The 22251-nt window shown below is 58.7% G+C and overlaps 14 protein-coding genes across 14 annotated transcripts; 6 read left to right on the top strand and 8 right to left on the bottom strand.

Annotated features, from left to right (window-relative positions):
- Nucleotides 1-77: 77 nt before the first annotated feature.
- PAN0_013d4737 (uncharacterized protein) lies at nt 78-677 on the top strand (the record flags this gene model as incomplete). The annotated part of the gene is made up of 1 exon (XM_014799865.1): nt 78-677. One exon carries the CDS (start codon nt 78-80, stop codon nt 675-677), a length of 600 nt encoding a protein of 199 aa, XP_014655351.1.
- A 132-nt stretch (nt 678-809) lies between these two features.
- On the bottom strand, nt 810-1511 carry PAN0_013c4736 (uncharacterized protein; the record flags this gene model as incomplete). The annotated part of the gene is made up of 1 exon (XM_014799864.1): nt 810-1511. The coding sequence occupies one exon, from the start codon at nt 1509-1511 to the stop codon at nt 810-812; it is 702 nt and encodes a 233-aa protein (XP_014655350.1).
- A 491-nt stretch (nt 1512-2002) lies between these two features.
- On the bottom strand, nt 2003-4882 carry PAN0_013c4735 (uncharacterized protein; the record flags this gene model as incomplete). Its single annotated transcript, XM_014799863.1, has 1 exon — nt 2003-4882. The coding sequence occupies one exon, from the start codon at nt 4880-4882 to the stop codon at nt 2003-2005; it is 2880 nt and encodes a 959-aa protein (XP_014655349.1).
- A 48-nt stretch (nt 4883-4930) lies between these two features.
- On the top strand, nt 4931-7626 carry PAN0_013d4734 (PCI-domain-containing protein; the record flags this gene model as incomplete). Its single annotated transcript, XM_014799862.1, has 6 exons — nt 4931-5003; nt 5082-5216; nt 5288-5424; nt 5515-5708; nt 6254-7512; nt 7592-7626. The coding sequence occupies 6 exons, from the start codon at nt 4931-4933 to the stop codon at nt 7624-7626; spliced, it is 1833 nt and encodes a 610-aa protein (XP_014655348.1).
- A 101-nt stretch (nt 7627-7727) lies between these two features.
- Nucleotides 7728-8459, bottom strand: PAN0_013c4733 (adenine phosphoribosyltransferase; the record flags this gene model as incomplete). Its single annotated transcript, XM_014799861.1, has 2 exons — nt 7728-7746; nt 7831-8459. The coding sequence occupies 2 exons, from the start codon at nt 8457-8459 to the stop codon at nt 7728-7730; spliced, it is 648 nt and encodes a 215-aa protein (XP_014655347.1).
- An 878-nt stretch (nt 8460-9337) lies between these two features.
- Nucleotides 9338-9676, top strand: PAN0_013d4732 (uncharacterized protein; the record flags this gene model as incomplete). Its single annotated transcript, XM_014799860.1, has 1 exon — nt 9338-9676. One exon carries the CDS (start codon nt 9338-9340, stop codon nt 9674-9676), a length of 339 nt encoding a protein of 112 aa, XP_014655346.1.
- A 340-nt stretch (nt 9677-10016) lies between these two features.
- Nucleotides 10017-11455, bottom strand: PAN0_013c4731 (uncharacterized protein; the record flags this gene model as incomplete). Its single annotated transcript, XM_014799859.1, has 5 exons — nt 10017-10837; nt 10927-10980; nt 11057-11160; nt 11265-11326; nt 11438-11455. 5 exons carry the CDS (start codon nt 11453-11455, stop codon nt 10017-10019), a joined length of 1059 nt encoding a protein of 352 aa, XP_014655345.1.
- A 1027-nt stretch (nt 11456-12482) lies between these two features.
- On the top strand, nt 12483-13174 carry PAN0_013d4730 (uncharacterized protein; the record flags this gene model as incomplete). The annotated part of the gene is made up of 2 exons (XM_014799858.1): nt 12483-12531; nt 12612-13174. The coding sequence occupies 2 exons, from the start codon at nt 12483-12485 to the stop codon at nt 13172-13174; spliced, it is 612 nt and encodes a 203-aa protein (XP_014655344.1).
- A 154-nt stretch (nt 13175-13328) lies between these two features.
- Nucleotides 13329-14264, bottom strand: PAN0_013c4729 (uncharacterized protein; the record flags this gene model as incomplete). Its single annotated transcript, XM_014799857.1, has 1 exon — nt 13329-14264. One exon carries the CDS (start codon nt 14262-14264, stop codon nt 13329-13331), a length of 936 nt encoding a protein of 311 aa, XP_014655343.1.
- A 234-nt stretch (nt 14265-14498) lies between these two features.
- PAN0_013c4728 (UBC-like protein) lies at nt 14499-15369 on the bottom strand (the record flags this gene model as incomplete). The annotated part of the gene is made up of 4 exons (XM_014799856.1): nt 14499-14559; nt 14683-14926; nt 15060-15158; nt 15252-15369. 4 exons carry the CDS (start codon nt 15367-15369, stop codon nt 14499-14501), a joined length of 522 nt encoding a protein of 173 aa, XP_014655342.1.
- Nucleotides 15370-16028: 659 nt separating this feature from the next.
- On the top strand, nt 16029-17042 carry PAN0_013d4727 (DnaJ-domain-containing protein; the record flags this gene model as incomplete). Its single annotated transcript, XM_014799855.1, has 1 exon — nt 16029-17042. The coding sequence occupies one exon, from the start codon at nt 16029-16031 to the stop codon at nt 17040-17042; it is 1014 nt and encodes a 337-aa protein (XP_014655341.1).
- A 194-nt stretch (nt 17043-17236) lies between these two features.
- PAN0_013c4726 (uncharacterized protein) lies at nt 17237-17694 on the bottom strand (the record flags this gene model as incomplete). Its single annotated transcript, XM_014799854.1, has 2 exons — nt 17237-17561; nt 17663-17694. The coding sequence occupies 2 exons, from the start codon at nt 17692-17694 to the stop codon at nt 17237-17239; spliced, it is 357 nt and encodes a 118-aa protein (XP_014655340.1).
- A 936-nt stretch (nt 17695-18630) lies between these two features.
- PAN0_013d4725 (OPT family small oligopeptide transporter) lies at nt 18631-21084 on the top strand (the record flags this gene model as incomplete). The annotated part of the gene is made up of 1 exon (XM_014799853.1): nt 18631-21084. The coding sequence occupies one exon, from the start codon at nt 18631-18633 to the stop codon at nt 21082-21084; it is 2454 nt and encodes an 817-aa protein (XP_014655339.1).
- Nucleotides 21085-21362: 278 nt separating this feature from the next.
- Nucleotides 21363-22125, bottom strand: PAN0_013c4724 (uncharacterized protein; the record flags this gene model as incomplete). Its single annotated transcript, XM_014799852.1, has 2 exons — nt 21363-21819; nt 21896-22125. The coding sequence occupies 2 exons, from the start codon at nt 22123-22125 to the stop codon at nt 21363-21365; spliced, it is 687 nt and encodes a 228-aa protein (XP_014655338.1).
- Between the last annotated feature and the right edge of the window lie 126 nt (nt 22126-22251).

Here is a 22251-nt window from a genome sequence, read left to right as displayed (position 1 = left end):
CCGCCATGCCTTTGCCGTCACTGACATCCTAAACCGCACCTGTGAAGGCGACTCATCCTCGTACATTGCACATCAACATGCTCGAAATCACCCCTCCTACGAGGATACCCATGTTTCCGGCCAACTATCGCGAGTTCCTCATCTCGCCCGCCGCACCTGCCATCCCGGCGGCACAACAAACGCTTCTGCCCGGTCAGATCTTCCAACTCGCGCAGCCGAAATGGCCGACGGACTCGGTCATGCCCTCCTTCTACGCTCTTGCTGCCACCACGATGTTTGCCGCCTTCTTCCTGGTCGCATTCAAGGATCTCGGTGCCCTGATCAACTATGAATTTCGCACCCGCCTCGGTGTGGCCGGTAATCCGGTGATCGGAATGACTCTGTCGCTACTCGCCTTCACCATGCTGCTCATCACATACGAGAACGACATCAAGAAGCGCTCCGGCTACTACAGCGAGGACAGCGATCCGCGCTACATGGTTGCTTTCAGCGCATTCGCATCGGTGTGCGCTATCCTGTGGGCAAGCTCGACGTTCCAGACTGCCGTCTCAGCGCCCGACGAGGATAGAGGAGCCGCTAAGCCAGTCGAAGAGGTGGCGGAACAGAAAGGGTCCAGAAGACAGCAAAAGAAACAGGCAAAGCGAGAAGCAAAGAAGATCGCAACCAAGCAGCAATAGAGTTTCATCGAGAAGGGCAACGGTAGTACATTTTTGGTATAAGCGGAAGATTGAACCGACTGCTGTATGTGTCGGAGACGCTTCGTCGCGATACTTGGCTGCATCGTACGGAGAGATGGCATGCAGAATAGCTCAATCGGTACCAGAGCACGTTCCGGCAGCGGCAGCGGAAGCAGCGGCAAGGGCGTTGGCTAGGGCAGCGGCGACGGCCTCGTGGATTTCGGGAGCCAGGATCTTCATCATGCTGTCTTTGTCGGTTTCTTTCACTGGAGCAGGAGCGGGAGCAGGAAGGCTCTCTTCACTCCATTCGACCGTTCTGCCAGCTTGAGCAGGAGCGGGAGCAGGAAGGCTCGCTTCACTCCATTCGACCGTTCTGCCAGCTTGAGCAGGAGCTGGAGTCGACGCGGCATTGTTGCTGGAGATGCGAGGACGATTCTCGAACGCCATCCTCCACGGGATTCGGTATGGCTGCGAAAAGCTGCGCTTGTAGCCGTGCGCAGCTTTTCCTCGATCCACGCGATCCACGCGAGCAGAAGTCCTTCCGAGGGCCTTCGCTCTGATGCGAGCCCCGAATCTGGTGCCGAGGCTGACGGCCTGCGAGACCGCGCTGGCAGCACTGCTTTGGGGAGCCTGGAACTTGACCTGCGTGTTGCCATAGGGGCAACGACCTCGGTCAACACGGTCGAAAAACTCGAGGTGAGCCGCCTCGTTAGCGAAGCGCTGGTACTCTTCCTTGGGCACATCGTAGAAAGCCTTGATGAGGACGAGGCTTGGTGCATCCCGGTCTCGCAGATTAATGGCGACCGAGATCCTGAGGTTCGAGAGCACGGACATTGCGGCGAGGAGAGGAGAATTATCTGCGATGTGTTGTGCGAATATCGGATGCAGCTGTGTGTGTCGATACAGACTCGTGAGTTCGGACGAGAGGGGAAGAAGGGAGGTTATGAACACGTTCAATCCAAAGACTATATAACCCACGTGCATAGGTGCGGGAGTGCGGGAGGGCGGAAGTGAGTCGCTACACATCGTTGACCGTTCCACACTTGCTCAGCCACGTCCGGCCCGACGAATCGCCGAGTGCTGCCCCCGTCAGCGAGGGTAACCTTAAGTGCTTGTTCTAGGCACTGGTTCTCATGTTTAAGCTCATGCGAGTTCAGGAGATGTTACGAACAAGGCCTAGAACATCGTCGCTGGCGGATTTGTAGCATGGTGTGCCCGCTCTACGCTCAGCTCAGACCCAGACTTACGGATGTTCGACATCATCGTACGATTCAGTCACAGTGCCTTCACGCCCAGATCTTCGAAGTTTGGAAATGGAATAACATTCAAGATGTTGCCTCTGCCATCTCGACGTCTTGTTCAGCCGTGGTAGCAGGCGCCCTGGCTGCCTCGTCACCTGGCGTCTCTGTGGTCTTCTTGGCCTCAGCCGAAGGCGTAGGTGCTGCAGGGGAGGCCGGGATTGCGGGAATCGTCACAGGGACGATCGATTCATCCTGAGCTGATCTATCCTGATGGGATGCTGCCTGCTCTTTCGACTCAGCTGAAGATTCCACGGCAGCGCTTTCGGTGTTGATTTCCTCGTCCGTCCGTGTCTCGCCGGCGTTCGCTTGTCCATCCGCAGTGGCAGCCTGCGCTAGCTCCGCACTTTGCTCGGCACCGTTCTCCGCCTCTTGTGGCCCTTGAGCTTGCACGGCACCCTCTTCCGTTGCTTGCGTCTCGATGGGAGCCGCAGACTTGGGCTTCGGATTCCGCTCCGTCTCGATCGCCTCAAGCAGACCTTCGATGTGTTCGGGTCGTTCCGGCTTGCCGAACAGATGCAGGTGATCACGGCTTGCGACTCGCAAGGCCCTCCAGGCGAGACTCTGCATCGTCTCAATGGTGGCCGAGATGCGTTCGTCCTTTTCCAGCTTCTCCCGGTCCTCCTTGCTGAGCTGCGCCTCGCTGATCGCGGGGTCGACGCCAAGCTGCTTCTTGCGCAGGTCGAGCTTCATCTTTTCGCGCTGGATCGACTTGTTGTAGTGTTCCACGCTGGGGATCGGAGGCAAGAACTCGAGCTCCTCTAGGCCGTCCGTTGGAACAGAGATGTATTCGCCCAACTCATTCTCCACCCTCCTCGTGCCAGCGACCGGCGGACGGAGACCGTCGAGCCAGAGCTCCGAGAGTGCCGCAGTCCCGAGCTTGTGAGGATACGGTTCATGTTTGCGCAACAGCAACGCCCTCGCAGAGGCAAAGGCTGAGATCTGTTCTGGCGAGAGCGGCGGTTTTTCGATCGAAGGACAGGACTCGGTCTTCCATCGGATCCAATTGGCTTCGCGCTTGAGCACTTCGAGGACCGACTCGAGGAAGAGTCTTCCGTGAGGCTGAATGTCGCGAATCAGGATCAATATCTCGCGCCACGTCGATCGGATCCAGCGCTCGTCAACGTCCTCCAGCGTGAAGAGGGCCTGCAGCGTCTTGTTCTTCCAGTCCTTCCAGCTCTCCTTGGCAGTAGGTGTGAAGGAAAGCAGGTACTGAAAGAGGACCAGATATTGGACGAGGATGTGCTTACGGAATGAGGTATCCCGGATTTCGTACTCGAAGAGCTTGCGGCCTGTAAGGTAGGTCGGAAAGAAGTGGTCGCTTGCCGCGTGTGCTGCCTCACTTTCCGCGTCATCCTCGTCGTCCATGGGCGTGTCAGAGGCATCGCGGCCATCCATCCTGACACCATCCACAACGTCAGGACGAAGTCGCTTGGCGGGTGGTGGCGCATCGGCCTTCCCGATGAATTGACCGACGTAGAAGCCGGTGGCGGAAGCATAGCTGCGACCATCTGCGCGCCTCTTGTTGACGGAAGGAGTGCTCCGGGTGGAATTGGCTTGCGATGCGTTGTTGCCCTTATTTTCGCTTGACTTGGCCTCTTCAGCCATAGCGGCGCCTGCTAGCTCCTTCTCTCGCTTGTTGACGGCAGCGAAGAGCTTGAGGATCTTGCGAGTGCTGATCCTGAGCTCTGCCATGGGACCCTTGGCACCATCAGGGGCAGGATCGTCATCCGCTTGGATGTTGTCGGAGTCCACAGCGTCAGTGTGCAGCGCGGGTGTTGCGCTTCTGGTGGATGGCCTCGAAGACTCGGACGCTCCCATCAGCAATGGTGGATTGGAGAAGAAACGTTGCATCTTCCAGAATAGTTCGTAAAAGTCGTAATCCACCTTGAAGATCTCGTCTCTTTCGTCTTTATCAGCGTCGGTGCTGGCTTCTTCGTTGGCTTGGCCGTCATTCTCCTCGATGTGCGTCTTGTTTTCTACATTGAAGTCGCCGCGAAGGTTGACGCCACTCCTTTCGCCGAGAGGGAAGACGACTGCGAGCAAGCTAAGGACACGACCTGCAAAGACAGTGTGATGCTGCGAAGGCTTGGACAGTCGCCTGAGAAGCTCGTTGCAGGTGCGCAAGAGGACGAGCCCCTTGCCTCTTGTCGGATGCAGATCTATGGTGAGCGGCTTGACTCGAGATTCGGTGTAGGCAAAGAGTTGCGAGCACATCGAGATCGGAAGCCCTTCGAGCAGCTCCTCGACCAGAGAGAGCGGCAAGGTCGGATCGATCAGATCGTGCAGCGAGAGCACCAGGACAGTATCGAGGCGGTCGAAAGCGGCTGTGAGCGATGTTTGAGGATTTGGCTCGTCCGTGCCGTTGCCGGTGAGGTCTGATGTTGATTCGAGGACAAGCTTGCGGAGCTCGTTGTTGCTGATCTCCAAGCAGAGGTTGCGCACTCGTACCTCTGGTCCATCCTTGTCGGCGGTAGAGAGATTCTGCACGAGACCGAAAGCTTGCTTGACGTTTTCCTTGTCCACAAGAGGCCCTAGGCGGTCACCTACATGTTTGAACGGAACGAGGATCTGCTGAGGCTGTGCGGAGCGAAGTTCGGACAAGGCAGCGAGCATGGGTGTCGAGAGCTCTGAGAGGCACTGCCGGAGCCGCTCTGCAGCGAGCTCTGTGCGACTCATGGCTCGAGGCTGCGAGGGTAGAGGAGGATGCGGAAGCAAGGTGAGGGTGCGGAGGGTCGGGTGGAAGGGCCAGAGCGCGTTGGCGAAGAAGTCAGGGTCGCGGTGGCTCGGGAGACGGAGAATTGGAATTCGGAGACCCTTCTCCACTTGTTTGGAGCACGAGCCTTTCCCGACTTCAGAAGCACAACCCCATTCATCCACTTCCATCTGTCCGACACCTCTGGGCATCCATTGCTGTATCATTGGGACTCACAGAAACAAGCCGACACATCAGCTATGTCCACGATCGAGGTCAAAAAGGAAGAAGGCCCGTCCTCGCGCGTCGTGGACGATGTCGAGATGGATGATGGTACGTCCTTGCCTTGGCTTCCGCACTTCTAACTTTGTCGCAAGTCGCTGATTCGGCCCCTCATCGAACGCACTACAGATCCGAACGTCAAGCGCAGAGGTCGAGGCTTTGATCCCCGAGGCAATGGGCCCGCATCAGATGGTGTCAAGACGGGCAAGTTCGAAACCCTGACAGAGGCTGAGGCTGAGGACAGCGGAGCCAGCGCAGCAAAGTGTAAGCATGCCATCGTTCGCAACCATTCGTAGAAACATCAGTAGCTGATTCCGGCTTGTACATCCCTGCAGCTGTGGAAGGATGGGTGCTAGTTGTGACCAACGTGCACGAGGAAGCCACCGAAGAGGAGGTGATTGACAAGTTTGCAGACTATGGGGATGTCAAGAGCTGTCACCTCAACCTCGACAGACGAACCGGCTATGTCAAGGTAAGTCTGCTACATGCCCTTGTGTGTCAGACATGATCTGCTCTGCTCGAGACTAACGTGAAGCGATGTGTGCCTTCTTCGACCGATTAGGGATATGCGCTTTTGGAGTTCGCCGAATACGACGAGGCGCAAGCGGCGATCCAAGCATGCACCGACGGACTCACACTCATGGATGAGGAGCTCAAGGCCGACTTTGCGTTCGTTCGACCACCACCGGGTGCACCCGCTCCCCGAGGTAGCGCAAGCAGGAGGGGAAATCGCGATCGCAGCCGCAGCCCAGGCAGGTAGTGTCCTGCTTGGTGGTGTTGCGCTTTGGCTCCGTTCATTCCCTTGTAAAAGCACCCGTTTGCCCCAACTTGGGCTGTAATTGTACGCTGCGTCGTTGCCTAGCGACGTCTACTTCGCGATGTCTGTCCTAGCAGACCCTCGCATGAGAGTCATGGTGGCATCAAAATCAGCCGAAGCCATGAACTGGAGCTAGCCAAAAATATTCGCTGTAATAATGAGGTGTTTAATTGCGGTCACAAAATTCCGGCTAGAAGACGCAGCTCTCAGGGTGCATGGTAGAGGGATGCCTTCACATGCCAAAGCGAGGCAGATCGTCGTTCGTTGTACAATGGCCTTGCATGAGCAAAGAACAGGTGCAAGTAGGAAGAGACTTACTGACTGAGCCGCGCTGTTGGCAAAGAAAGGAGGGCCCAGTGCACCGCGAAAAGGGTGCTTACATAAGCAGGTCGTGATCGCAGCCAGTCGAACCTCCACCGCGTTCGCCCTCGCGCGGGCCGCGCACCTCCAACTGGAATCTCGAGCCACACCAACACTTTTGCAGACGTGTCTACTCTCACACCATCGCCGCCCGCATCGTCCATCGACACAACTGCGCATCGAGCTCTCATCGTTCAATTCAGGCAGACACCGCACACTCAGCCACCATCGACGTCAAGATGGACGAGGAGAACGTCCAGGCCATCCCCAACCTGAAGCTGCAGCAGCACCTCTTCCTGCTCGCACAACATTCCGAGCACCTTCCAGCATCCACAGCGCAGGCTTCGAAGCAGGCGTTGCTCGAGGGAATCGAGAAGGATGAGATGGCGCCATACTACCGCCTGATCCTGGCGGATGCCTCGCTCAAGGGCCTGGTCAAGGAGGATGAGGCGCTGCTGAAGCGACTCGAAGCAAAGAACAAGGAGGAGCTGCAGAAGCTGGACGAAAAGCAGAAGGAGGTGGAGGAAAACGAGGGAGAGATGGAGATCAACGGCGTGCTTCGTCAGCGTGCCGCCTACTATGCACAGATTGGCGACAAGGAGAAGGCGCTGGAAGCACACAACCTTGCGGTGTCCAAGGGCGCCGGATTGGGCTCCAAGCTGGACCTCACGCTCACCAAGGTGCGCATCGGACTGTTCTTTGGCGACACGGATGTGGTGACCGCGTCGATCGCCGAGGCCAAGAAGCTGGTCGAAGAGGGCGGTGACTGGGAGCGCAGGAATCGGCTCAAGGTGTACGAAGGCCTGCACCTGCTCTCGATCCGCGACTTCAAGGCGGGCGGACAGCTGTTCCTCGACGCGCTCAGCACGTTCACCGCCACCGAGCTGCTCGAGTACAACGACTTTATCACGCTCACGGTACTGGCGAATGCGCTGACGCTCAAGCGCACCGACCTGAAGAAGAAGATCATCGACTCGCCCGAGGTGCTGCAGGTGGTGGACGAGATCCCGCACCTGCGTGCGTTTGTCACGAGCCTGTACGCGTGCGAGTACGGCAACTTTTTCCGTGCGCTTGCGGATGTGGAGCAGACGCACATCCTCACGTCGCGGGCGCTGCACCAGCACGCGCGGTACTATGTGCGCGAGATGCGCATCATCGCCTACTCGCAGCTGCTGGAGAGCTACCAGTCGCTGTCGATCGACAACATGGCCACCGCATTCGGCGTGTCGGGCGAGTTCATCGACAACGAGCTCTCGAGGTTCATCTCGTCCGGTCGATTGCCCGCGGTGATTGACAAGGTGCACGGCATCGTCGAGACGCGCAGGCCAGACCACAAGAACGCCCAGTATTCCAAGATCATCAAGGAGGGCGACGTTCTGCTCAGTGAGTATCTCATCCCGTGTCTTTGTCTTGCGCAAAGCCCGAAACGTTGGACTGACCACCTTGTTCCGTTCGCATCCAGACTCGCTGCAAAAACTGTCACGCACTGCATTGTAGAGGCTTGTATTCAGGGCCAGCAATCCATTTTTCTCTTGCGTTTAGGTTTGAGCGGCACGGACCGCTGGCCAAGTGCGCCCAGATTCAGCAGATGGTGGGCATTAGTCGACCTCGACGAGGCTATTTGAGAAGAAGCAAAAAGAAGCAAGATGGTGTCAGCTTGGTGAGCGGGAGCGGAACGAAAGGGGACAGGAGGTCACTTACTGGTACGAGGGGGCGTCGAGCTGTTGTGCGCCCTTGAGGAAGGGGATGGCGACGACAAAGACGTACTCGACGACCTTGCTTCCGCACTTTGTAACGAGCTCGCCGGCGGCCTTGGCGGAGCCACCGGTGGCGATGAGGTCGTCGATGACGATGACGCGCGAGTTGGGAGCAAGGGCATCCTTCTGCATCTCGAAGACGTCCTCACCGTACTCCTTCATGTAGGACGCCTGGACGCACTCGCCGGGGAGCTTGCCGACCTTGCGGACGGGGACGAAACCGCAGCCGAGTCGTTGGGCGATGATGGGGCCGAGGAGGAAGCCACGAGCGTCGAGGCCAACGACGGCATCGATCTTGCGGTTGCCGTACGACTTGGCGCCGGGCTCGAGGGGAGTGGACTGGGCGGGTGCCGGGATGGCGTCGTCGAGCGTCGGGATGGTGTGCGTGAAGATGTGCGAGACGATGTTGGTGATGAGCAGCTCGAAGGCGAGCGGGTCACGCAGCACGGGGAGGATGTCGCAGAAGCGAATGCCCTTCTTGGGGTAGTCGTCGTAGAAGCCTGATCGTGTGCGCAGAGTGCGAAGATAGTTGCGCGAGTCAGCGTCGGTCACCGAGAAGGACAGCATCGGCATCGTACCAAGGGTATGGGCGTTGGGTCCAGAGCGCATCACACTTACGGAAGAGAGACTTGAGATGAGCGACGTCAGACATGGTTGCAACTATCTCGCGGCAAGTTTAGGCAAGGTGAAGCGGTGATGGTGTCGGTCTCGAGAGAAGCGAGCGTGATAGGGAGGCTCGAGTTGGATCTTCTGATAGCCGGCCAAAATCATCTCGGATCTGGCCGAGGGAAAAATTGTCCGTCTAAAGAAGCTGCATCTGAAGTCGAGACTGCCCTGCGCATGTCAACGTGCACAGCAGCCGCCACGCGCTGGATTGATGACTGTTAGACCGCACCCTCGCAGCCTTGCGCAACTTGACCCTGACTTTGAGTCTGAACGTCTCCGCCTTTGCTCAGCCAGCGGGATGATTGATGACCGAATGATGCCTGCTTTCGCTTTCATCGAGTATGAGACTGTGTCAGTTAAGGCAGCGATGGTGGGTTGGTGGCTTTGGCTGCTGCCGCTGGGATGGGGTTGGGCAGTCAGGCTTGAAGCTGAGACGCGCCGCGCCGGGCCTGAGCAGCGTGTTGATGCAGGTGGAGGCTCGTTGGCAAGGGTCTGCCGGGCGGCGGAGAGTGCAGCTCAGCAGATGCGCGGATTGCCGTCGTGTACCGGCGCAGTGCCGTCCGCAATGGGGATCGGTTGGAGTCCGATTCGGCATGCCCCACCGCCCACGCCCGGATGGCGTGCCGGCCATCCATGCCTGGCTGACATCTCCTCCATCCCCTCCATCCCCTCTTACCTTCATATCAGCGAGACTTCATACGCTCTCGACGTAGCCTCGTTGCGATTGCTTTCGCCCTCCGTGGCCGTCAGACCGTCTGGATCTCAGCACACCGCCACCGAGCACCATGTCGCTCATCTACGCATCGCAACGCGCGCTCCGGCAGCCTGCGGGCATCGTCTTCCTGCATCCGTCCGAGCGCGTGCCCAGATCGGAGCTCGACCGACGCGATCGATGCTACCGTGCCAAGCGCGAGGCCGAGTACGCACGCGCTTGGGCCGAAGACGCCACGCTGGTCGGCACGATCATCTACAATACCGACTCCAACCGCATCAGCGCCGACCGGGCCAGCCTCGGCGCCCAGAGCAGCGTGCGCAGGCGCCGCCGCAGCAGCACCAACGTCGCCCGCCGTCTCTCGCGCAAGCTTCGTCTCAACACGCTCAAGAACCTCTTTTCGCATGCATGATGCGCTTCCATCGGCCCGCTTCCGAATCCGTATCGCAACTTCCGATCTGCTTCACCGTTCCTTTCGCCCGCACTCGTCTCCGTGTCTGTACTATATCTGTCTCTTGTCCTTATCGCTGCATCAATGTCACGGGCCTTTACTTGTTTCAAACACTCGGCGCGGTCCAGTGAGCTTGGCTGAATTTCAATTACAAACGATCTGTGGTATCAGAAGAGGCAACTCGTTCGCCGCGTGTCGATTTCAGCGGACGAAGAACCATGCCAGAGGCGTAACAGCCGACGCAGGTCAGTGCGGGCTACCAGCTTGCTGGCATGGTGGACGCTCGAATCGAACGCACGCCCTAAGGAATGGGCACGGGCTCTCCGTGCTCGTCGCGGACGACGACCACCTCGACGTCGGCGCGCTCACCGTTGTCCATGAAGGTGACCGAGGTCATGTCGATGGGGTCGGTGCGCACGCCGCGCTTCTCCATGAAGCTGCGGCCGAGGATCACGGGGAAGTAGCTGTCCTCGGCGAGCATCACGGTGCACGGCACCGCCTTGGAGCCCACCTGGACGGGCCACTTGCCGAGGTTGGTGATGCCGTTGAAGCCGTACGTGCCGGGCGTGGTGTCCTTGGGGATGAAGCCGTGGTTGAGCGCAAAGCTGCGGCTGACGTACACGTGGCGGTAGCCCGACTTGAGCATCATCGGCACGTCCTGGATCGGGCCGATGCTGCCCTTGAGCAGACGCACGCCGAGCTGCGAGTGGAACTCCTGGAAGGCGATCTTGTGCGAAGGCACCGACGACACGGTCTGGTTCGTCTTGCGCGTCTTGGACGTGTGCGTCGACACGGCGTCGTCGTGCGTCGCCTTGGCCGCCGGCGGCTCCGGAACGCTCGGCTTGCTGTAGCCGGGCGCGGGCTGGGGCTCGCGGGGCGGAGGGTACATGATCGAGTCGCGGCCACCAGCAGTCACTCCGCCTGCCTCGCTGTAGTCGTCGGCCGAGGGGATGTAGGGCGCTGCGACGCGGTGGATGCTCACGCCGCCACTCTTGCCGCGTCCGGGCGTTCGGTGCACAAGCGTGGACTCGTCGACGACAGGCACGTTGGGTCCGTCGTGGGCGCCATCGGCCGAATGCTCGTCGGCATTGTTGGTGGGGATCTCTGGCGACTCGAGGAAGACTGTGTCGAGGAAGGAGATCAAGGTGCACCATTTGCGTCAGTATTATCGGTCGCAAAGAGCGGGGCTGTCTCGTCGGGGGACGACTCACGGTCAGCCTCCTTGGCGTTGCCGAATCGCTCGAGGAAGATCTCCCAGTCGTCAGCTGTTTACAGGACGAGCAGAAAGAAAGTCAGCATTGGAAGCAGCACGGTTGATGCGCAAGACTGATAAAAACGTACAGTCCTCGAGGGCATAGGATTGACCCGACCAGCCGTACTTGATCACGAGTGGGATGCCATCGTCGAGCTGCAAGCGGATCTTCTTGGCAGCGCGAGACTTGAGGCTGTGGTCGCGGCGCAATTGCGAATTGGGCGAAGCGGAAAAATCGTTACTGTCAGCCTTGTTTGGAGAGCTTCCGTTTGCGAGAAAGCGGGGACCAAAGCGTACCTCTCGAGCGAGTCGTCGGACTTGAGTCGCAACGCGAAGCTGGGCAGCGAGCCAGCGTGGAACTGTTGAGCAAGACCACAGACGCAGGAGCCAAGGAGATTAGGATCAAGTCAGTCGGGTTGAACAATGTCGGTGCGACCATGGCGGATGGTAGTAAGGCGGCTATCACTCACGTTGAGGATGGGAGCCATGATGTGTCGGCGGATGTCTTTTCGTCGTCAGTGGATGGAGGTGTGGAATGACGGATGGGGGAGGTTCAAGACAGGCGAGGTGTTGGCGAGCGAGCGGATGTGCGGATGGCTTGGGCGAGCAGGACGACGAGGGCAACGGAACTGAGTCGCCGACGCTCTGACAGCACCTGCGGATGGCGAGCCGTGCTGCAGTGCCCGCTTTGAGCGAGTGGAGTGCGGTCGGTCGGTCGGTGCTGCTGATCTGCAAGCAAAAGGCTCAGGCGTCATGACGCATGTCCACGGCACGAGGTTAGCCTGAAAATCACGCTGCTGACACTCGAATTTCGCCTTTGCAACATCGACCTTTTGGGCGCACGTCCAATTTTCGCTTGCAGCAGGCGAGCACAGGATCGACCTATTTTGCCTGCGCTGCATTTTTCTATTTCCAGACCTTCGGCTTCTGAAGCCGCCGCAGACTCGCAGCCCGCTTTTTCTCCACATCGGCGGTCGGGAGATTTGAAAAGTGTTACGCCTATCGTGCTTACAACCTACAAAATCCTCGTCGACGCATTGGCCTTTTTTGTGTTGCAGCTCCGCGCCGTGTTTCACGAGGCCGAGACAGGTTATGGAGCGCTGTGCCAAGGTTGCGCCGGCCAAGCATGGATGGATTTCGCGCACGTTGGCCTGTTGCGGCTCAGCTCACACGCCGACGCAGCTCGTCTTCGGCTCCAATTCGCGCATCCGTCAGAGATCTTCGAGCGGAGGCGCAAACAGCTCATGCAGCTGCTCCCAAGCATTGTTGGGGTTGTCACTCGCCTGCTACTACTGGATTGCTTGGACACTTGTTGCAGAGGGGTGGCTCGAAGCGTCCCTTTGATCCTCCACCTGCCTCGCCTTCTGGTTGCCCTTGCCTGCGACTTCATAGCAAGACTCGATCACGACCGACAAGATTTGGACCGGTTATCGCATCCTGACTGTAGCCCAGGCGTAACCCTCATCTTCGCAGCTTCAACGGCAGACAAAGGACCGGATCGGACGCTCGCCTATCATGGGGTTGCGCACTGGACTCATTATCGGGACGACGTCCTTCTTGCTAGGTAAGTGGTCATGTCTGCTGAGGGAAGAAAGCAGTGCTGACCGCAAAGCTCCACCTTGATCTTGGCATTCATCTCCGCAGGGACGCTCGCAATGCACTGGACCGCGGACCACCTGATCTTGTGGCAGGCTCCCGTCACGTACGATTCGGTGGTGACTGCCTACACCTACTACCAGGACACCATGGTCGACATGCCCTCCATCCACCGAAAGTTGCTTCTCGGCATCGGCACACTCGCCGCGTTGCTGCTCATATCCAAGGCGCTCGGCGGTCGCGAGAGCAACTGGCTCTTTGATGGCGCCTCGCTCTTCCTCTTTGGTGCTGCTGGCCTCGTATACTACCACAAGATCGAGCCAAGCCTCGCCACTTTGCCCCCCAGGGCGCCTTCGCCAGGCTCGGGCGCCGTGGACGCCAGGGATGCCGTCTTTGCACCTCTGCGCGAAATTGCCACTTCCCACACCGTCTTGGCCGTCGCCCTCGTCGGCGTCATCCTGCTGCAAAGTGGACAGTACTACAGCGAAAGGCTCGAGGAGCGAGAGCGCATCGAGGAGGATGAGGCGCGCATTCGAAGGCGGCAACGCAGACGCGAGCAGGAAGAGAAGCGCAAAGAGCGTCTGCAGGCTGCTACCACCCAGCAATCTTGATCTCGCTTCGTCTGCTCCTGGCCGACCGGACTCGATCATTCATTTGCAACTTCCATTCGACATCCCTCGACAGCACTCCCACCTTGTATCATTTCAAGCTAATCAAAGGGCCTTGTATTGCGAACATCGACCGAAGCCAAATCATTGCAGGTTGCTAGTGGCTGTCTGCAACAGGGATGGAGGTACGCTGCAGGATCTGGTCGATGACGTCCTTTGCGCCCGGTCGATCGGCGTGGCAGAAGAGGGCATCGGCAAAGCCGGTTCGATGGTGCTTTTTGATGTCGTCCCAGTGCGAGATGGCGAACTCGAGCCTCTTGGTTCGAAGGTCCGGATGGTTGAGTGTGAAGCGGCTAAACAGGTCGGCCAGGATGTTGGATGCATCCACCTGGCTTTCGATGGTCTTTTCAGCCAACTCACGCAGGTCGCTCAGGCCGAACCTGCATGCAGCATGGTAGACCGACTTGGCGCTCGCCTGCATCGACAAGGGCCACTGCACCTGCGCTCCCTCTGCCGAGACAAGTGCTGGGCCCTCATAGTTGCTCGCACTCGAATCGTCCTCCGTGAGCTTGGTGCTGCGAGGCGCGAAGGCAATGTGTCCCGTCTGCAGGAACATGATGACCGCCCGCAGAGTCGTCACCGCAATGTTGCTGACGGGAACATACCGCACTCCGCCTCTGGAAAAGCTGTGTGGGTTACGCAGAATGCCCTTGGTGTCGCCCTCCTTGCTTTCGGCGGGTGGAATGCTCTTGTTTCCGAGAAGCGCCTTGAGAGCAGCGTCCAGAGTCAGGCAGCCGTGCTTCTGAATATGATCAAGGAGCTCACCCGCATTGCTGGCGCGAAGGAGGTCCAGACTGGCGTAAACGCAGGCATACGCATTGCCGTCAGCCTTGCTCTCGACGAGGAAGCAAGTCTCACCCCAGCTGCCGTGAGCTGTAGCCGTGGCGATGACAATCAGCATGCGTTGCTCCATCGTCGGCGAAGCACCGTTGTGTTTGACGATCACCGGATTATTCGCGCGATCGATCGATTCGACGACTTTGGGCTGGTCCAGCGCTGGCGTAGCGGTCAGATTTGGCGTTGGCGCGCTCATGACTGCCATCGGAAAGGGCCAGTCGAGACAGGGAAGGTGAGAGTTGTGGGTTGTGAGGTGCAATCGATGCTAGAGGACTTCAAGCTCGTCAGATGAGCGCATTCTTGAGCTTGCGGAAGGAAGCTCACGGTTTCGCTGAAGCGGTCGGTCAAAGTCAAGTGATCTGAACGAAGGCCCAAGCGCTTTCCAGTTCAGGCCGTTTCTCGTGCTCTATGTACATGTGCGCGCACTGGCTCAGTACGACGCGCCTTCGGCAGGTTGCGGGAGCTTGCGGTTGGAAGGCGAAGCCATCTCTCTGTGTTGCAGTGTCAGGAGAGCACAAAGGAGACAGTGTCAGCATGCGCGTCCGTGCCGAAATGAAGCTTTGCGCAGGAGCTTGCGCCGAATTTAGGTTGAAAGCTTCGCGAGCCAAACTTACCTTCGCAAGGACAGCAGGATGGTCTCGATCGTGCTGTCGCGCGACCAGTTGGAGAAGATGGGCAGAGCGTTGTAGTCGATGCGGCCGTCCGACTTGACGCAAGGAAGGTTGATCTTTGTGAGGAACTTGACCTCGGGAGGCTGGTCCGGATAGCTGGGTCCGCAGTGGATGCTGAGCGAGTAAATGCGGTTCTGGTAGACCGAGTGACCGGGTCCGATGATTGTCGCGTTCCAGTTGGACATCACTGTTCGGCAGGCGCATTGAAGACGAGAAGGAGCGGGTCAGCGTCAGAGCTCTTGCACAGTTCGCATCGATGCAAGCAAGGCTGTACGGATGGTCCGCCCGCTGGAGATGCGGAAGGAGAGCGTGGGACTTACTGAGATCGCTGCCGTCATCGAGACCGTAGGAACAGCTTCCATCGCCGATTCCCTTTTCACCCTTCTCGAGCTCTTCCAAGAGCCTGAAGTTGCGTGGGACTGTTGGGCGGGATGCACATGTGGATTGGGTCAGTCAAGATTCAGTGTTCGACATGCAGCGACGAAGCCATGGAGAGATGGAGGCGCACATACCTTTGGCCATGTTGCGATAGGCAGGAGGTGCCGCGATCGAAGGTTGCGAGGCAAGAGGGACGTTGACGACTCTCGTTGGAGAAGCGCGCTTTTCCGTGAGGCAAAGGAGAAGAGGCATGAAGTGGTCAGAATCTGACGTCTCGAATGCGGTTGTTGCTACAAAACTCGAGAGTTGCGCCGCTGCGTCCCAGAACGCAATGAGGAGAGCCAGAGGCTGCTGCTGCCGCCAGAGTGCGGAATGAAGTACTTTGCAGATGCTCGTCGTGATTTGATCCGGATTGGACTCACTGCTAAGCTGAATGAGCCGGTCGTAAAGCGGTGTGTTGCTCGCTTCGCTAGCTGAAGATGGTGGAATCAAGGGTGGACAGTCCGCTGACAGCGAGGCCGAGTGAAGCAAAGGCTAAATTCACGCTGATGGGTGGAGTAGCGCATGACACGCTCGTGCACGGTGGCTCGACTAACTCGAATCGGTGCAGCCTTTCTGAATCACACGATCGCCCTCTGCTGTCAAAGTTGAGCAGTCGAATCGCAATCGGGATTCGTGGCTGATTCCACAATTCACCGACACCCGGACTCGACCGAAATTTCGAGCGTCGGCTCGAGAAATACACACTCAGCTGCTGCGGGTCGACGCAGGGACCACTTTGCTCCGCAACCTCTCGTCGATAAGCGCCGCGAAGCACCTGCGCACCTTGCCTCCTGCCACCACGGCACTAGAATGGCTGCGACAAAGCTGCCCTGGAAGGCAGGATCCACGACCGCTGTGACACGTTCAGCATGAATCGCTTCCCGGACATCGACCCTTACGACGTGCTCGGCCTCAGCCCCGGCTGCACTGCGGCCGAGATTAAGGCATCGTACAAGAAGCTTGCGCTCAAAAACCACCCCGACCGAGCTCCTCCTGCAGAGAAGGAAGACGCCACCGCTCGATTCAAGGTTGTAGGTCAGGCCTACGAGCTCCTCTCTGACGAACGTAAGCGTCGCGAATACGATGCTTTCCGCCCTGGATCCACGCAAGGATACACCCCAGCCGAGCCTTACTACGAAGACCGGAGCCGCCAGCACTTTGGCACGAGTCCGAACGGCGTGCCTTTCTCGTTCATGTGGGAGTCCAGCGCCGATTCCGCCAGACGAGCCCAGGCGGGTCGCCGTGCGGGTCGGCCGTTTGGTGCCGACGGCTTCGATCCCTTTGAGCTGTTCAACATGATGTTTGGGAAGGAATTCGGATCGGCGGGTGGCGCTAACATGGGCGGCATGCCTGGACCCTCTCGCGATCCTTTCGCAACGATGAATCAAGGTCATGGGATGGGCGGAAGCATCTTTGGAGAGGACGATCCCTTTATGCAAAACCATCGAAGGATGGCGGATACCATGGGCTTCGGATTCGGATCCCCCTTTGGACCTCCACGCGGCCATCCGGGCGCCCATCCGGGTCAGCCTGCCCGCATGCAGGCGACCGGACCCTTCGCCCACGGCTACACCACTAGCACCTCAACCAGCACCACCTACGGCGGCTTTTCCGGCACGAGCCAGAGCACAACAACGCGCACTGTCAATGGGCGCACCGAGACCGTCACGCGCACCGTCGATGGCAACGGAAACGTCACCGTCCACACTTCCGCACCCGAGGGAAGCTCGGTCCACATCAACGGCGTGCTACAGCAACACCATCCTCTGCTACCGACCGGCGCCCCACCTCATACTTTCGTGCATCCTGCTGCCGGACCAACACCTCCCAATCACACAGGAGCAGGGACCGCCGACAATCCCATCGTTTTTGATACAGAGTGACGATGTCCCATCCTTCCGCATTCAAACCACTACTTTGTAACATTAGCAACCTCGTATCAGCAATCCACCGGTAAGCTCACGATCGATCGATCGATCTGAGAGGCCACAAGAATAAGCGGGGCGTCATTTGGTACGGCTTGTGATTAGCGAAGCAACGCCGTAGCTACTAATACATTATGGCTTTGCTCTGCAGCTTAGGTCTTGATGCCCTTGGCCTCGAGCATCTTGCGCTCCTCCTCCTCGATCTGCTCGTCGATCTTGGCACCACGGCTAGGTTCGTTGCCATGCTTGCGAGCCGCGTCCGTGGGCTTCTCGTCCTCCTTCTCCTTCTCGGCCTGGGCGCGCTCCTTCTCCTCCTTGCCAGCCTGGGCAAGCTTGTTCTTGATGGACTTCTCGTCCTTGGCGTCGAGCGACTGGTGCGACTCGGGCTGGCCCTTCTCGTGGTCCTTTCGGTTGTCGTTGTGGTGCATGCCGACATCGGGGTTAGGGCCAGGGGCGTTCCTCTGGTCGCCATCGGCGCTGAAGAAGGTATGGAAGGCGAGTTGATTGCATTGTGCCAAGAAGGTCAGCCTTTGGTCGCGGAAGCAAAGAGAACGGATCGTGGCTGCTTCCAAACTTACGTGTGGGTCTCGTACTGCGACTGAGTAGACATGATGGGCTGTGTTGTTGGGTAGATAGGTTGGTATGAGAGGAGAAGAAGGTATACACGCTGTGAAGGCTGGATTATATAGCCCAGGTCGTACCTTCTCAGGCGGCTCTCTTCTGCTCGTCAGGGCTCGGCAAAGGCCGATCCACCGTGGCTCGATCTACGCTCAACACAGCGTGCTGTCCTGAGACCAGAAGCGAGAGCGCAGGCCTTGGCCCTTGGGACTGTCCGGACACTCGCCAGCAGCCATTTCCAAGTTTGGCACCAGGGTCGGCTTGTGGAGGCTGCGCTCGCTGTACAGTGCCGAAAGCTCCCTTCTATGCAAGTCAGTGCAGCGTCCACTCAGCCCCGCAGGCCCAGTGCGCAGCTTCACGTCATTAGCTACACCAGTGAAGGGGACGGGAACTGGACCAAGCGACCGCCTCAAAATAGCAACGCAGGCATTCTGTCAGCGTGCTTTGACTCTGCCCGCTTCGGGTCCACCTCCTTGGACCAGGCTCTGGCTTGGGCACCTGTAGGTCGTGGTCATCTCGTGTGGCCTTTGTCCACAGCGGACCTTTGTCGCTGCCGTGATTGGCCTTGGAGCGGAAGACTCGCTTTTCCACTTGCGTCATCAGACCGCAACGGCGTCTTCCTAGTCGACAGTGTGGAGGCCCGACCTAAAAAATTGCAAGAATGTACAGCGTCTCGATCTCACACCTTCATCATTTCGCGTAGCCTCCCGCAGCCTTCTGTCTGCGAGACACGCTTAAACCTTGTCGCTGGAAGAACACGGCCAGGCTGTCTTCGCCTCTGCGGTGAGAAGATGAGCTGGACCCTGGGGCTCTGGCAGACAACAGCCACCGCGCTCAGGCCCACTTTCATCTGACAACGTATTGTGACCCCTTTGGCCAGAAGATCCAGGGTAGCCGCTCTTCATCGCACCGGTGCGCATGCTCTGACATGCAAGCTAACACTTCGCAGACGTCTTCGCCCAGCGGCGCTGCCAGAAGGTCCAGACCCACATCAAGATCACGCGCACACCACCAACAGGGCCTCGGTCAGGACTCGGACGAAGAAGCGACCACCATCCAGATGGACGAATACGAGCTCGACACGCATCCTCACAAGCGGTACGCTCAAGGTCTCGATGAGGAAGATGACGACCACGAGCAGGGCGAGGATGCCCTCATGCTCGGCCCTGCCACCGCCGCAGACGAAGAGGCATACGAGATGGACCGTCAAAAGTCAAGGCAGCGCGCCAGAAACGGTCGCAGGCACGTCTCCACCGGATCCATATCGGACAAGTATGATCCCGACGATCCCATGCACCTCGTCAGCAAGGCAGTGCCAGAATACGACGATCCTACCCTCCCCGCTCTTACCTGGAGGGCGCTTCTCATTGGCTCGTTCTTCTGCGTCATCGGCGCCGCCATCGCACAGCTCTTCTTCTACAAATCCAACTCGCCCTCGTTCAGCAGCTACTTTGTCATCCTGATCTCGCTCCCAATGGGAAGATGGCTCGCCAATCGGCTGCCGGAGCGCACCGTTCGCATCGGCAAGTGGTCCGCACAGCTCAACCCTGGGCCCTTCAGCATCAAAGAACACCTGCTCGTCGCCATCATCGCATCCTCCGGCGCCACTTCTGCATACGCCAGCGACATCATCAACATCCAGGAGCTCTTCTACCACCAGCACATGAACTGGCTCTCCTCTCTCACCTTGCTCATCACGACTCAGGTGCTCGGCTTCGGCTTCGCGGGCATCGTTAACAACCTCCTCGTCAAACCAACCTCGATGATTTGGCCCAGCACCCTCGTGACTACCTCGCTCTTCCACACGCTGCACGACAAAGAGGCGCCCAACACCCGTGCCCGCTTGCGACTGTTTGCGTTCGCATTCGTCGGAATCTTCATGTACCAGTTCCTCCCGGCCTTGCTCGCACCCACCCTCTCAAGCGTCGCTATGCTGTGCTTGGTCGACAACAAGGTGCCCGCCTTCCGCTCGCTGAGCTCTGGCTACCACGGCCTCGGCTTCCTCAATCTCACCTTCGACTGGAACGCTGCAGGAATGAGCGGGCCTTTCTACCAGCCGTGGTGGGCGGCTCTCAACTTTTATGCTGGATTTGCAGGCATGATGTACATCGTCATGCCCGTCCTCTACTGGGGTTTCAACTTTTGGGACGCACAGTCCTTCCCCGAGATCCTCAGTGCGGGCCTGTACAACAAGGAGCACAAGAAGTTCTCGGTCGACAACCTGCTCAACAAGGACAATACCTTGAATGCATCGGCCTGGTCCGAACAGAAGCCCATGCTCCTCACGCCGTACTTTGCGCTGTCATACGGCCTCGGATTTGCCACCCTGACGAGCACCGTGACGCATGTGCTTCTGTGGCACTGGAAAGACATCAAGAAGGCGGCCACCAACGCCGTGCACGACGACGTGCACAATCGGCTCATGCGCGCATACGAGCCGGTGCCGCGCAAGTGGTATGCCACCACTCTGGCTCTGTCGACGTTTGCATCCGTGATGCTCGTCGTGCTCACGCCGTCGTTGCAGCTGCCCGTGTGGGCGCTTCTGCTGGCTATCTTTATGGGTCTGCTGTTCATCGCGCCGCTCGGTATCCTTCGAGCCGTTTCGGACACGGGCGTCGGTCTCAACATCATTTCCGAATTCGTGATTGGCTACATCATGCCCGGCAATCCCATCGGCAACATCCTGTTCAAGACCATGGCCTACATGTCGCTCAACCAGGCACTCGATCTGGTCAACGATCTCAAGCTCGGACACTACATCAAGATCCCGCCCAGGCACATGTTTGTTGCGCAGCTCTGGGGCACCATGATTGGATGCGTTGTCAATCTCATCGTGGTCAATGTGGTGCTCGATCCTGCGTCTGGCTACCGCGCTTTCCTCGACGGTACAGTCGAAGACCCCTCGGGCCAGTGGGACGGCAGGAAGGTGCACATCTTCTTCTCAGCGTCGGTCATCTGGGGTCTCGTGGGTCCCGCCGAGTTCTTCTCGGGCGCATACCGCAAGCTCTACCTCGGCTTCCTGATTGGCGCCATCCTTCCTTTCATCCCGTACGTGCTACACAAGAAGTACCGCTACAAATGGCTGCCCAAGGTGGCGTGGCCCATCATCCTGCATTCGGCAGCACTGCCGCCCGCGGTGCCAACCAACGTGATCATGACCGGCTTCTTCTTCTCGTGGCTCTCGCAGAAGCATCTGCGCGAGAAGCATCCGGTTTGGTTCGAAAAGTTCAACTACGTCCTCTCGGCCGCCCTGGATGCTGGCGCAAGCGTCAATGCGCTCACCATCTTCCTGCTCACTTTGACGCTGCTTAAGTATGCTCCTGTGCCGCATTGGGCGGCTAACCCTCTGCAGGACGCAGAGCACTGCAAGCCTAGCCCGTAGACGTCGCATTTGCTTCATGCAATCCAGTCATCAACTTGCGACCCGTGTGTCCCCGAGAAAGCTGCGGTCCGACTGTGTGTTTGCACTTCGTGAGCAATCCAATCTGACTGGCGAGCTGCCGTGAACGCTGCACAGACGATCCACGCGAGACCACTCGCACGACGAAACGAATGAGGGTTCAATACTAACACAAATACACAAAAGATGAAAGGAGACAATGCCGGAAGGAAGAGATGGAAGCGTGGAGAGGCAACGGCGAGCAGACGGTGGCAGGTTGCTTAGTAGCCGCCGCGACCACGGCCACGGCCGCCGAATCCACCGCCTCGGCCACCAGCGCCACCACGGCCGCCCGAGAATCCACCGCCACGTCCACCGCTGAATCCACCACCACGGCCACCGCCACGAGCGCCGCCGAAGCCGCCGCCGCGGCCACCCGAGAATCCACCACCGCGTCCACCGCCGAAACCGCCACGGCCTCTTGGTGCGCCGCGGCCCCGTGCGCCGAAAGCCGCTCCACCTCGTGCACCGCCCTTCTTCTTGGGCGCCTTTGTCAACGATTTCGGCTTGGGCAGGAATCGCTCGATGGGCAACAGCTTCTCGCCCGAAATGAACACCTTGTCTTCTGGCTTGAAAGAAGTGGCCACCATGCCAGGGTCCATCTTGACGGTAAAGTAGACCTCGTTGATGGGTCCAAGAATCTCATCGACCTTGCCGATCTGCGACTTGTTCTCGAGGCTGTTGAGAGGTGAAAGACAAAAGGGTCAGAGCTTGCTCCACAGCCCGTTTACGGATGAGAGCGGAATGGACTTACTAGATGGGTGCGTTAAAGTAGGGAACGTGCTTTGCGTCGGTGGACTGGCAGAGCATCTCGCCCTCGACGGCATGCAAGAAGGAGCCCATGGGCTGTACTGTCTCGGGGGGACCGGCGTTGGCGTAACCGCCGCGTCCTCCGCCACCGAAGCCGCCTCGGCCACCACGAGACGAGAAGCCGCCGCGGCCACCGCGGTCACCTCCTCCACGTCCGCCTCCACGGAACGACATGCTGCTAACTAGGTTGGGCGACTCGAAGTCGGATGTACGTAGGGAAAGATCGAGGTGGTGTCCGCCTTGTTTGCGCTGCGTCCGAGGTGCAATTGGGCTGGACGATGTTGATGATGTTCAGGACGA

Source organism: Moesziomyces antarcticus (assembly GCF_000747765.1).
Source record: "Moesziomyces antarcticus DNA, scaffold: scaffold_v10013, strain JCM 10317, whole genome shotgun sequence".
Taxonomy (NCBI): Eukaryota; Fungi; Basidiomycota; class Ustilaginomycetes; order Ustilaginales; family Ustilaginaceae; genus Moesziomyces; species Moesziomyces antarcticus.
Note: the sequence above shows the minus strand (reverse complement) of the source record. Positions and strands in the feature narration are given on the sequence as shown.